The 15,408-nt window shown below is 30.7% G+C and overlaps 1 protein-coding gene and 1 pseudogene across 2 annotated transcripts; both read right to left on the bottom strand.

Moving 5' to 3' along the window:
* Nucleotides 1–5,296: 5,296 nt before the first annotated feature.
* LOC137837524 (receptor-like protein EIX2) lies at nt 5,297–6,613 on the bottom strand. Its single transcript, XM_068646540.2, has 2 exons — nt 5,910–6,613; nt 5,297–5,339 (listed from the first exon to the last, which is right to left on the bottom strand). Exons 1-2 carry the CDS (start codon nt 6,611–6,613, stop codon nt 5,297–5,299), a joined length of 747 nt encoding a protein of 248 aa, XP_068502641.2.
* On the bottom strand, nt 6,560–9,255 carry LOC150028010 (receptor-like protein EIX1; annotated as a pseudogene). The gene has a single exon (XR_016520713.1). The product of XR_016520713.1 is annotated as a receptor-like protein EIX1 (transcript).
* Between the last annotated feature and the right edge of the window lie 6,153 nt (nt 9,256–15,408).

The following is a 15,408-nucleotide window of genomic DNA, read 5'->3' as shown; positions in this document are numbered from 1 at the left end:
TTTTAACGACGCCGGTAATAACGACGGTTCCAGAACCGTCTTTAAATGTCGATTTTAACCGTCGTTAATTTACCTTTTTGTACTGGTGCATTAAAATCAAGTATCTTCTTTTTAATGCCAATACTTCATATAACATCTTGCTCGGGCGGTCATCCATCAACTGCCTTAGAGCAATAGTGTCAACTCTGCATCTTGCGATAAAGTTTCCATCTGCTTCAGGTGACATAGTCATCGTTCATGTTGATCAAAAGGTAGCCTGAGAGTGCTACGTTGCAAGCCTGAAAGTCGAATAAACCAATTGACTATGTTACAGAGAATCACTGCGTGAACAGTTGAGAGAATGTAGAAGACAACACTCTCTAAGGTCTAAAGGATCGATCAGAGATTAGTCTCGAGAAACAAGATCTCCTAGAAGACAACATATGGTTGCATTGGTCGACCTCGACCCCTGACTGAATGACACTCGTATTGAGGCGGGTGAGGATCTCCGTCCGCTACCCTTACGTGATGAAGAACATACAACATGCATAGGGACTTCATTAAAGTTGGTCGACGACAAATTGGTGAGTCAGACACTAATTGAAAATGATGATTTATTTTCCTGGACGACCTTTGATATGCCAGGAGTAAGTCCAGATGTTATCATACATCGCCTTTTGGTCTACAAAAAAAGCAAGACTGATCGCCTAGAAGATTAGAAAAATGGGTGAAGAGAAGCGCAATGCAGCGTGCAAGGAAGCTGACAAGCTTGTTAAAGTCGACTTCTTTAAAAAAGCACACTACACCACATGGTTGACAAATGTGGTCATGGTCAAAAAGCCTAATGGTAAATGGAGGATGTGCATGGACTACACCGACCTCAATAAGACTTGTCCAAAAGATGTTTATCCTCTACCAAGCATCGACCGACTAGTTGATGGGGTGGTCCTTCACCATATTTTAAGTTTCCTGGATGCATACTCTGGATACGACCAAATCCAAATGCATCCAAGAGACAGGAGAAAACAACTTTTATGACCGATTGTGACAACTTCTATTATGAAGTCATGTAGTTTGATCTAAAAAATGTTGGTGCAACTTACTAGAGAATGATGGATCAAATTTTTAAAGGAATGTTCGACCAAAATGTCGAAGTTTAAGTTCATGACATAGTGGTAAAATCTTATTCATGTTTGTAGCACATTCAAGATCTCAAAAAATTCTTCAAAGCTCTCAGAGATCATGGTATGTGACTTAACCCCGATAAGTGTGCGTTCGGGGTAGAATGTGGAAAATTTCTAGGTTCCATGCTCACCCATCGTGGTATTGAAGCAAATCTAGAAAAGTGTAGGGATACCACTGAAATGAGAAGCCCTGAAAATTTAAAAGAAATTCATAAACTGATCAATCGAATGATGGCCAGATTTGTGCCGAAGCTAGCAGAAAAAATCAAGTATATCATCCAACTTTTGCGAAAAACGGCTAAATTTAATTGGACACCCGAATGTGAAAAATATTTGTTCACTTAAAAGCATTTTTGGTGGTCTCTTCAGTCATACAAAAACTAGACGCTCAACAACCAATCATAATATACCTTTGGTATCAGAGGGAGCGGTCAATGCGGTTCTAGTACAAGAAGTGGAGAAAGAAGAACGATCAGTCTATTTCATTAGTTGAGTCCTACATGGTGCAAAGGCATGTTATCAGATGATTGAAAAGGTAGATCTAACACTCGTTGTCACCGCACGAAGACCGACTATCTTATTATGAATATTCTAGCTAAACTTGATTTGGTCGGAGGAATGATTGGATGGGCGGTTGAGTTGTTTGAATTTCACATCCAGTATCAACCAAGGGGGGCAATTAAGTCTCAAACCTTAGCCGATTTCACGGCAGAACTTGGCCCTTGGCCGACCGAGGACAAGGATCTCCAGTGGACCTTACATGTGGATGGTTCATCGAATGATAAGTCATGTGGCGTAGAAGTAGTTCTTGAAGGTTCGGGCGATATTCTCCTTGAACAATCATTGAATTTTGATTTCAAAACGTCAAATAATCGAGCAGAATATGAGGTCATCCTGGTTGAGTTTACTTTAAAATATGACATGGAAGCCCAACAACTTATTTGTAGGAGCGACTCTCAGCTAGTAGTCAAAAAAATTAAAGTGAAATTCGAGGTAAAAGAGTCTTTATTGTAGAAATACTATCACCTCATTCGAAATTTGATGTCTAAATTAAAAAATGTTCAAATTGAACACATTTGATGTGAGCATAATGCTAGAGTCGACATGCTTTTAAGGTTGGCTACTACTAAAAGGAAAGGACTCCACCGTTCGCTTATATATGTATTCCTCGAAAATCCCAACGTCAGCACGGACGAGTGCATGGCCATTTTTGAAAAGGAAACCTGGATGACACCTATAGAATGAATTTTAGAAAATGGTGAATGTAAGGCACAAGAGGAGAAGACAATAAGGCAACAAACTGCTCAGTTTGTTCTCATTGGTTCCGTTCTCTGTCGACGAAGATACAATCTACAATTATTATCTAAAATTATATTTATTATGTCCTATCTATATATTATTTTTTAAAATATCTTATTGAATTGATTGTTGCCGACGCAGGACCACTATCCTCTGGCTCTGATTCTGATTCTAATTATGACGATGAAGGTTAGAACACTTTGGAAATAATAACTGTCTGGAAACGGTAGTTCAAATTTATCCACATCTTTTGGAGTACATGCATTTATAGACAAATTTTCTTATAAGTTATTTTTTGAAAAAAATAATTTAAAATGAACTAATTACAAGTTAGAAGTTTTTCTCTTATTATTCTTTACTTCTCTTTATTTTCCTAAAAATATATATTAGTCAGAGATAAAGATATGAAGAATATTTACACCTAGAATATTATAGTTTTCAATTGTTATGATAAGATAGTTTTGATGAATGTAATATATATATATGTTAAATGTTATATCTATTTATTTATTTTATTTATTGAAAAAATCACTTTAACATATATAGATAAATAAATACAATATAGGTAGATAATTGTGGTTGAAAAAACACATGAATGCTTAAATGATAAATGAATGAAAAAAAAACAAATATTCATAGTTTTGAAACCTATGGTATTTTACAGAGGTTCTGAAACTTATGGTATTTTATGGAGGTTATGAAATCTATCGTATTTTAGGGAGATTTCGAAACCCGTGATAATCTGTAGTGTCATATGAGTCGAGAAAATGAGTATAAATATTATGTGATGAAATAATATGCACAATAATATCCACCAAGATTAGTAACTCACTAAGGATAATAAAAATTAACTTAAACACATTAATTATGTAATTATGTATTTTTATTCATCAAGTCAATTTTTGAATTTTTAGTTATTGAAGGATCTATCCTTATTGAAGAATAAAGACATTGAAGATATTAGGATGACTTTCTTTTTTAAAGTATCTTTTATAAGGTGTTGATCTTTAGTTTATTTAAATATACATATGTAAATGTTACACTTGTACCATGTTTATTGTTAAATCAAATATTTATCTATATATGTATACCATCTTTATAATTGTAAATATTTATTTTTTTAATTTTTAATTTTTAGTTAAAAATAATAATAATTTTGTAGATAGTGAATATTGCATCTAAGTATAAATGAATATATCTATTTAAGGATTTTACATTTTTATATCTAAGTGAATGCAATTGTTATGCATAGAGAAAAATCACTAAAGCAATAAATTTTGTTTTAAAAGAACTCACTTTCTGTGATAATTCACTAATAAAAGTCACCATTTTATTATTTAATATTTTAAAGAGATAATATTTGATAATAAATGAATAATTAAATAATTAAATTTTTTTATAGTTATTTTAAAAATATATATTTTCATTCACTTAATTTAAATTACCCTTTAAATTTAAATAAATAAGGTTATATAAGTTTAGATAGGAGTGTTGCTAATTCTCTACTACAATTATAAAAGAAAAACATGTGGAGTAGAAAACCTCCCACATGTGCGAAAGAGAAAATGAGAGAAATTCAATTCTAGAATGAGAAAGGAGTTACCCAAGTCAAAATTCTAACCCATTAAAAATAATAGAGTGTTATTTCAGAAAATTAAAACGTCTCAAAAGATTAAAAATGTAAGTTATATATATATATATATATATATATATATATATATATATGAAGGTGTATATAAGATGTTATTAACCTCCGAACACGATGTGATTACACTATACGTACTAGAACAAATAATATTTTAAAATAAAATAACTATAAATGAATAATAAAATACTTTATATTCATTTATAGTTATTTTAAATATATATATATATATATATATATATTCACTTAATTTAAATTCTTATAAATTTAAATAAATAAAGTTACATAGGTTTAGATAGGAGTGTTTCTAATTCTCTACTATAATTATAATTATAAAATAAAAACAAAACTCCGGAGAAAAGGAGAGAAATTCAATTGTAGAATAAGAAAGAAGTTATCCAACTCAAAATTTTAACTCATTGAAATTAATAAGAGTGTTATTTCCAAAAAATTAAAAGGTCTCAAAAGATTAAAAGAGTAAGTTATATAAAAAGTGTGTAAGTTGAGAGAGAGTTGAGACGAGCGGTATTAGAAACTGTTTTGAAATTCAAAGTTTTATTAAGATTTTATGATTAATAAACATTTTTTAAATTAAAAACATAAGATGTATGTAAAGTATTATTTATCTTGATTTTTAAACAATGCGAATATAGTAAACGTACCAAAATAAATAATGTTTTAAAATAAATAAAGAATAAAATATTTATAATTTATTTATAACTTTTTTCAAAAATATTTTTCACTTAATTTAAATTATATTCTTTAAACTCGAATAAATACGGTCGTACACCTAGGTTTACTTAGGAGAATTTCTAATTATTTTTAACAATTACAAAGAAAAAGGAGGAAACTATTAAAAACAGTCTTGAATCATGTCATTTTGAGAAATCATGGAAAAGTAAAGTTAATTGGTCTTTACATAAAACTTCTAGAAATAGTAATAATAAAGGCTTTCTACTTGCAAAAACGTTGTTGAAAATAAAATATAAAATGATCATTACACTTGGATGTTACAATTCTAAGCAGTTGAATTAGAACGAAACAACGTTATAAATGCATTATGCAAAACAACTGGATCAAATCATATTCTGGAAACAAGATTTTGAAATACATTACTTACTACAAAACATTCAAACTATAATACTAAATAAATATCTTGCACTTTTATGGCAACCAATGATGCTTTCATTCATCCCAGATCAATCACAAGTGCGTAGCACATCTGCAATAACCTGCAATTTTTTACAACCATTAATGTGGTTTATTACAAGATAAATAAAGAGGGAATCATATTTTTCAATGTCAAATTATAAATGATGTAATTAAACTCAACTTATCTGAATACCAATTCAATAAATTATATTAACCATTAATAAATTATATTAATCTACAAGAAGATTAAAAAAAAAATTAATATCTTCACACTATATATTGTAAAATAATCAGTAGATACATTCATTTTACAATCAAACTTTCAAATAAAATTATGTAAATTAATATGAAAAATTATATATGCATATATTAAAAAGACAAAAATAAATAAGTTAAGGGGTAACGCCAAAACCTGAAATAATTTCGACTCTGTAATAACCTTTCGGTAATCTGTTTTTATTTAATGAAATAAAATATTTTTGATTTGGCATTTTGTTTCCATCTCTATATTTGATACATCTGAAAAGCCAGTGAAAAATTAGAGAATGTAGGAAATGCCCTGTTGAGGACTAAGCTCAAACTTATCATCACATCCCAAATTTCACTTTCATTATTTGTGAAGGAAATATTGATATATTTGACTAACATACCTTTTTCTTGCAATCAACTTGCCACATTTTTCATATATACAGTCTGTGAATCTGTTTAGGAAGCTGAGATAAGCATTTCTGGAAGAACGTGAAAGTAGTATTGGCCCTAATAAGCCCCAAAATCCAGTGAAGTATCCTATCCCCATGCTCATGTACAATGCCTCATACCAATCACTCTCTTCATCACCATTCATTGCTTCACCTTCTCCAACCTTTTCTCTTCTTTCATCTCCATCTCCAGGACAACTTTTGTTCACTTGCTCTCCACAAAGATCATTGTTTCCTTCAAAACTAGAGCCATCAAAAGTCTCAAAATGTCTTCCTGATGGGATTCTTCCCGAAAGAGAGTTGTCTGACAAATCTAGTTTACCAAGAAAATCAATTTGAGAAAGTGAGAAAGGAATTCTTCCACTGATATGATTTCTTGATAAGTCAAGGGACTCTAGTGAACTTAAATTCCCAATCTCAGAAGGAATTTCTCCTCTCAGATTATTTCTGGATAAATTCAAGGAAACTAACCCAACCAAATATCCAATGTCTTTTGGTATTTCACCCGTTAACTTATTACTTGAAAGATCAATGCTCTTAAGCTTCAACTCTGGATTCCCGAACCCCTGTTCCACACCTTTCCACATCAAGCTTATGTTAAGGGTGTAACTTCCGATATCCAAACTCCCATAACTTTCAAAATAAGTGTTATTCATCCAATATATACGATTTCGAGTGTCACTTGTGTTGATGCTCTTTTCAGACATTGCAGTCAAATTCTGTAAGCATGATGGAATTCCTTTTGATAACATATTTCTCGAAAGATCCATGAATTGAATATGCTTCAAATAACAGAGTTGAATAGGAAGATTTCCAGAAAAGTGATTCTCTCGCATGATCAAGATTATCAACTGCTGCATGATTTCTCCTATCCATGATGGTATTGGACCGGACAACATATTTTCACCCACATCCAACATAACTAAATTGCTGCAATTCTTTAAAGTGGAAGCTAATTCACCCGTTAGGTTATTGTTTCCTAAGACCAAGGCTTCCAATTGAACAAGACTGCCCATGGACACAGGAATCCTCCCCGACAATTTATTGTTGCTTAAATCAAGACACAATAATCGATCTACAGATTTCCAACAGTCTGGAAGGTGTCCCTTCAGTTGATTATTTGATAAATCTAAAATGGCAATTGGAGAGTTTCTTTTGTCACATATGAATGAAAAGAAATCTGAAAATTTGTTGTTAGAAAGCCTCAGCTCTAAAGCCTGTAGTAAAAACGACGGAATTTTTCCTTCAAATTGATTTGAATTTAGAATTATAGACGCACTATTGAGAAGCTTCACTGATATATTAGGAATTGCATCACTGAGATTGTTGTGAGACATATTCAACATTTCCATATTTTGCAAATTGTTCCAAAACCATTTTGGTACTGAACCATTAAGCCCATTATCAGAAATATCTAGATAAATTAATGAACGTTGAGTCTGAAGCCAACTAGGAAAAGTGGGGTCCAACTTGCAAGATCTTAGTTCCAAATATATTATTTGAAAAGGAGGAACCCAGTTAGGGTCTATTTTTAGAGACAGAGAGTTCTCCGACAAAACTAAGGACCTTAATTTGGAAAAATTGGAAAGATGGGATTCGGTGACGTCACCCTCCAAGCGATTTCCATCCAAGTACAAAATCTCCAACTCAGATAGCAATCCAATGCTTGCAGGTAGCATGCCAATAATTTGGTTATCAGATAAATCCAAATCCTGCAACATGTGTTTGTTGCACCATGAAGAATTTTGAAAGAAGTTAGAAATTTTCCCACTCAACTTGTTTTCTGAGAGGTCTAATATCTTCAATGTGCACATGTTCCCAAAGAAAGATGAAATTTCTCCTTGCAGTTTGTTACTAAAGAGGTAAAGAACTTCAAGAGAGTTCATTACTTTCCCAAATCCATCTGGAATGGGACCTTCTAACAAGTTACCATAAAGGTCAAGTATACGAAGATTGGTAGTGGAGTTAAAGAGCCAGTAAAATATGGACGATGATTTCAATATATTGAGGGAAAGATCAAGGGAGACGAGAGGAGATGAAATATTTGTGATTGAAAAAGTTGATATGAGAAAACTATCGTCCCTGATACTACAATTTTGCAAATAAAGATTTTGAAGTTTTGAACTGATGTTGAAACCAGTTTGAAAGACCAATGATGTCATATTATTATAAGAAAGGTCAAGGGTCACAAGAGAAGGAAAATTTGAGTGGAAAGGAGATGACAAAACAATGTTATTGTGAGAAAGATAAAGCTCCTGAAGATTAAGGCTAAAGTTTGACAATAATTGAAATGTTGAGGATGTGAGCATATTAGAAGAAAGATCAAGGATGGTAAGAGAAGTTGAGAAATTGGAATATGAATAAAACAGGGATTGTATATGGGTATCTGAAAGAGAACAATCAACTAGTCTCAACTCTCTTAAGTTTGGAAAAATAATAATTTGCAACCAATCAAGATTATGTAAATAATACAAGGCAAGATTTGTTAGATAATAGAGATTAGACAACCATTTTGCATTTGTAGGTTTGACATCAAAATTGCCAGCTAGTTTAAGTGTGTGCAAGAAAGGAAGATTCCCAATCTGGAAAGGGAGTGCTCCAGAAAATGAATTGCTTCCAAGATCAAGATACCTCAACTGTGACAGATTTGAAAGTTGATAAGGGAGTTCCCCGTTGAGATGATTGTAACTGAAATTGAGATACCTTAAATGTGTAAGGCGTCCAAGTTGATAAGGGATTTCTCCATGGAAAAGATAATTGTGACTTAGATCCAGAGAGAGTAAATGTGTAAGGTTTCCAAGTTGGATAGGAATGCTCCCACCAAAATAAGAATATGAGAGACTGAGATATCTTAAGTTGGTAAGTGAGCCAATAAGTTGTGGGATGTGACTCCCTAAAAAAAAATTGTGGCTGAGATCCAAATGTTGAATATTTTGCAAGGCAAACAATGAAGTGATATTGATTGCACCTTTCAAATATTGATAAGGAAACTGACCAGGGAGACTGAGGATGGTTACATGACCTGTTTGATGGTTGCATTGAATGCCTTTCCATTTGCAGCAATCTCGACTGTTCTCATCATCCCTCCATGTAGACATCATGCCATAGTTATCTATGAGGTCATGTTTGAAGTTGAGGAGTGCCTGTCTCTCCCTCTCAATGCACTTTATTTGTGAAGTTTGGTTGAATGGGAGAATGGATGCTGAAGAATAGAAGAAAAGGAAAAGCAGGAGAAGTGCACAAAGATAACAAGAAGGCATTATTATTATTATTATGAAGTGGCTGATATGATATGAAACACTTGCTCAATTATTGATGGCAAACCCAACTTATAGAATTTATATTTATAGCTCATACTATGTGTTGGCTGATACGAAGTCTTCTTACGGGTTTGTTCGTAAATATGTGTTGGCTCCATCTTTCTTACTGAACAATGAATAGAGAAATTTTATCACACTTTTGGATATTTGTTTAGGCTATATTTGAACGAAATTTTATTTTTATTTTCTTTCGGAAAAAAAAAGAAAAATAAATTTTATTTTTTCATAAGTTAAAATTAATTTATATACAAAATAAAAAGTTAAAAAAATATAAAAAAAAACTTCTATAAAATTAACTCATGAATTATTTCATGAAATAATTTAATTTTAGTTTGATGGAAGAAAATAATTTTAATGTTTCTAATAAAAATATTAATTTTAGAGCATGTAAGAGGTTCTGTGTTTTTAGTATATAGTTGTGGTATTCTCTCTACCAATTTAAATTTCCTTTTCTTACATATTTTTGAAATACAATTTAAATTATTTTGTGTTTCTTCATTTTTCCACTTTTATTTCCGAGTTATATATATATATATATATATATATATATATATATATATATATCAAAAACAGAAAATCTAAAGTTAATTCAAAACTATATAAATGTGTATTTCACTTAATAAATTAATTTGATTAATATATAATTTGTTTTGTTTTGAAGTTGCAGAGTCATACACAAACTATTATTATAACTTTTATAAAAGAAATTAATATTGAACTTTTGCATGTTATGGAACCTTGTCTCAATCATTTTAACTGGGAGAATGTTGCGGTACACTGTAAATTTAAAATTTTCTTCGTAATACTTTTTAAAAAAAGTTCAAATATTAAACTTTTTTTTCTTCTTAATTCCTTTTCACTCTTCCAAACTCATATTAGTTTCATAATAAAAAGACGAGACTATATTAAGAAAAAGTCTAGAATTAATTTAAAATAGAAACAAAAATATAATTTGTTACTATATTAACTAAATTATGTAATAAATTAAAAAATTATTGGTATATAAATTATTTTTTATTGTAATCTCTAAATTGATATCTAAGCATTAACTACAAAGGTTTTATCTACTAATTATTTATATTAGTTTCTATTAGTATTTTAAAGACTAATTTAAAATTTAAAATATTAATAATTAAAATTTTAATGACAAATTTAAATATTAATTAAAAAAATATTTTAATTTTTTTAAATAAACTATTAGATACTAATAATTTTTTAATCTGTAAAATAGTATTAATTTAATTAGTATAGTAATTAATTATTTTTTATTTTTAAATTTAATTGTTATTCAATAATTTTTTTATATATTAAAATAAAATCATGGAATTTTACCAAAAGCATGGAAAAGCCGAAGTTTAATTTGTCTCTATATAAATTTGTTGAAGACTTTTTCAAAGTATGCAATTGTTTCATATATTCAAAATTTGATGTCATTGTAAACATAATTTTCTAATCCATTAAAAGGGTTGGAAAAGAAATATAAGACAACAATAATATCTATTATACTTTATTATATTTTTCTATGTTTAAAAACAGTAATATATTTCGATAAATGTAAGTCAATGCCACGAATGAAAGAAATTTTATCACCACACAAAATGGGTAAGCGATGGGCCTCTTCTTTCTACGGTGCAGGATTCAGTCATACAAGTTTCCACAATCATAAGCGCTACTTTAGTTTAATTGCATGAAGCTTGCAGCCATGTGGTGTCAAGGTTTTATGCAGTTTTTTCTGCATAATTACGCAAAAATGTAGCAACCTAAACTCTTTGCTATATTTGTTGGTTTGATTGTCTATGTTATTCTTGCGGATATTGAATAAGGTTGGACACCATTAAATTTTTCTTTTAATTTAATTTAATTTATTATTGATAAAAAAAATTTGATGTAATTTTTAAAAAAATTATAATGTATGAAACAATAGTATAAAATATCAAAATATTTATCTAACTTAACTTATTTAAATTAAAATAAAAATATTTCGTTATTTACTCAGGTAAACATTATAAATATAAAAATCATAATTTATTATTATGATATAATTTGTATCACAATACTGTTGAGACACAGACAAAAAGGAAAAAAAATTCAGATTAATTCTTCTTTATATAAAGAACTAAAAGTATCAAGTAACAAAAAATAATAATAGACAAGATAACGGGATGTACTATACAGAAAATAAAAAACTAACAAACTCTTAATGTGCACCAATTAGTCCAATAAAAACTTTCAGTAATAAAAATTAATAAGTACACTACAAATTTGTTTTTAACATATAAGAATCAATATAACAAAATTTATCTTCCCTGATAGGATGGATAATAACAAAAAACCTAAACAATAGAGAGAATAAAACACAAAGATAATAATTGGCACAACTAACTCTTCTCTATCGGGCACACTGGTTATTATCGTGGGTTTTTTACTATCATGGGTTATTTTTTTTGCTTTTTACCAAAATGGAATCTGTTTAAAAAAATTTACAAATTTGGGGCAAGTCGTGCCAATTTGGCACGACTTCATATGCATAACTCGTCCCAATTTGACACGATTCTGTCATATCATACTGAAGTCGTGTCAACTTGGCACGACTTCTGCGACGTCATATTTTTATTTTATTTTTTAAAATTTTATTGTTTATATATTGGGTAGTAAGTTATGTAATGTTAAAAATTAATTTGATATCTTGATCATCACCCTCCACGAAGACCTCAACGACAAATACGAAGACCACATTGTGGCACATCTTCCCATAAATAATTTACTTCTAGTTCAACTTTATATTTTTATTTTATATCTTGTAATGAATCTTACTAATTTGTTTAGTTCTAATTAATCTTTTCTCGTCATTACGTGTTATGTAAAATCATTCATTCTCAAGCTATTTATTTTGCAAATTCAAAACAATAATTCTCTATTTATTTTTCAAATACAATAAATTTTCATTTATCTATTTATTTCCAAATTCAATAATAATTTTCTTCATTTTTTAATTAATCAAATAATAAAGTTATTGTATTACATTACCGTCAAACATGATCCATACACGATTATCCAATTTTTTGTTCCTTAAAACTAACACTCTTAGAAAATTATGAATTAAATTAATTTTTAACATTACATAACTTACTACCCAATATATAAATAATAAAATTTTAAAAAAATAAAAAAAGTTATGATGTGGCAGAAGTCGTGCCAAGTTGGCACGACTTTAGTATGACATGGCAAAAGTCGTGCCAAGTTGGCACGACTTCAATATGACATGACAGAGTCGTGTCAAATTGACACGACTTGCCCAAATTTGTAATTTTTTTAAACAAACCCCATTTTGGTAAAAAGAAAAAAAATAACCCATGATGATAAAAAAACTATTATTGTCTTCTCTTTTTCTCTCTTGATAACTTCTTTTGTTTTGTCACGAAAAGCACAATCTTTCTCTCTTTATATTTTCCTTAAAAACTTATGCAAATAATGTATTTTTAAAATGCATAATGAATTAAGAATCCATAAAAAAAAACACTTTTCTTTTCTTTTCTTTTTCTTTAATTAAGTCAGTATCGATCTAGTAAATTAGTAAATCACCTAAAAAATACCTGTAATAGATAATATTATAATTAAATAGATACATTTTGAACTATAAATTATATTATAGTTTTAGTTTTATAATAAATAAATATATTTTAATATATTATTGTAAAAATGTTTAAAAATGTTGTGTAACACCTTATAAATGTACTTATTTACAATACAAGTTCTACACGGTTCAGTACAAGTTTAGAATCTTTCAAATGTTCCTAATACATTATTACGATTTATATAAATACAAATAATTGCATTTCAAAGCTCAAATTAAAATCCTAAGACCTTCCAGACACTCCTACACCTGCATCAACATTTGTTTGTGTACGTAATATAATTATCACACTTCACAACACAACAAGAAAATAAATCTAGTGAAAATAAAATTTTATAACACGGATCAATCACTAGTTGAGAAAAGGCAAAGGAATACGACTATTTTACATTTATAAATACGGCTATATAGCCACACTTGTTGTACACGTAGTCTTAAATCGAAGATTTACAAATACAACTAAATAACCATATTTGTAAATATCATTTATAAGTGCGGCTATCATACATAGCCGTATTCTAACACCCTTTGCTTTTTATAAAATACGTAAATACTGTTGTTGTTGGCTCCATCTTTCTTACTAAAAAATTAATAGAGAACTTTTATCACACTTTTGAATATTTGTTTAGGCTATATTTGTATGAAATTTTTATAAGTTCTTTCAGAAAAAAATAAGAAGAAAAATAAATTTGATTTTTTTTATCAGCAAAGAATTAATAAAATTAAAAATGGGACACTTCAGGGATATTCTAACCTGTATACACAAAATCAGTCACCAGAGAGCACATACAAGGCTCACACAAACCTGCTAAATAATACAGTTACACTTCCTATAAAACATATGAGAACAAGAGCACACTTTCTAGCAAAGTGCCATTAAGCTAAAAAACCAAAAAAAGTTGGTAGCTTCAAAGCTGGATGGAGTCAAAAGGACAATTCATCCCATCCAACTTCCAAGATTCCCCAGCAGTGCCTATTGGCATTGTGATAGCAGCAGCACGCCAATCCTAGATGTGCTGGACAAGCATCCACTTTTCAAATTTCCAACAAAGGAAAATAATCTGCACACATAAATTCAAAAAACAAGCCCCTACAGCAACAAAACAACTCCCTCAAAGCTGTCTAAGTAGCTGCTGCAGGCTATAGTTTAGTTTCTAATGTGCTTAGCTCGGGTCGCACAATGGCCTGCGTCAAAGCTAAAGCAAGATACATTCACCCTATGCCACTATACACTAGATTATCCGAACCACAGAGCCAGATCAGGTAGCAGCTTATATTGGTCCAACAACATCCCATACCACACTAGCCTACAGCAAAACCCAGTCGAGGTTAGACAACACCTTCACAACTCAAAAGTGCAGAACAGGTTCAAGATTGGATACTGTTACATTGGCCTTCCCCCTAGATATTAAAATATCGAGGACCATAGTATCCACCCTCCATATACCTGCCCTCTATATTGGTATATAAACCAGCTGATATTTGTCTTTCAGATGCACTACAAACTACAGGTGGAAAAAACCAGCAGCATTATTTAACAAATTTTCCTCCCCTACACCTAACACTCCATTCTCAACAGGTTTACTCCTCCTTGCCACTAGTTGGACCTACCTAGTAGAAAACTAGCCCATAATAGGCCTCTATTATGTTGGCTCTGAAGCCTGCTAGGCTCCCTTAACATCAACAAAACCAGTAGCTCCATACTCGCTGATTATGCATATCACCATCCGTGCTTGGGTTACCTTACCTCTACCACATTGGTATGCTTTTACTAGCCTCAACTACCAGCCAACACCAGTCTTGCAAGCATCTGGTCAAGCCTTTGGCTCCATCACAAGCCTCAAGCTCTCTACCTGCCCATACAACAACAAATTGCATCACCAGACCTGATAACTCATCCCTACAGGCTACCTCAACTTCATTTTCTCCAACTTGAGCACCAAGCTGCAGGATTAGTTGATATTGCGTGGGCACACAAACGCCTCTCTTCCACAACCAGTTATCCATTCTGCTTCCTTCGACCTTCCTTGCTATTTTGTTACTACTACTGGATTCCTTACAGTTTTATACAACACATTAACAGTCACATCACCATAACACCTTCCATTACTTACAACAACTACTCCTTTAGCACACCAACATCCTGCACTCTCTCCGGCCCCAACACTAGAGATCCTCATGCACCAGACAACCCCTTTGAACTTTCTATCGAGCCTCTCTTCTCCTTTTGTTGACAGCTCCTCTGCTTTTACCTTTGTTCCTGCACCACCTATGACCTCTCCTCATAAATACACCAACCAATAACCCATTACTCGAAACTTCTAATACAGATAAGTGGATTGAAGACCCAATCAACAAGAGAATAGTTAAAGTGGTGACCTCTGTGCCTTAACCATTGCCATGATTTGATTTCTTTATAAGTTAAAATTAATTTATATACAAAATAAAAATTTAAAAAAACATATAAAAAACTTCTATAAAATGAACTCATGTTTAT

Source organism: Phaseolus vulgaris, chromosome 4, assembly GCF_051622355.1.
Source record: "Phaseolus vulgaris cultivar YP4 chromosome 4, ASM5162235v1, whole genome shotgun sequence".
In the NCBI taxonomy this organism is placed as follows: Eukaryota; Viridiplantae; Streptophyta; class Magnoliopsida; order Fabales; family Fabaceae; genus Phaseolus; species Phaseolus vulgaris.
The sequence above is the reverse complement of the archived record's forward strand: the minus strand, read 5'-3'. Positions and strand labels throughout refer to the sequence as shown.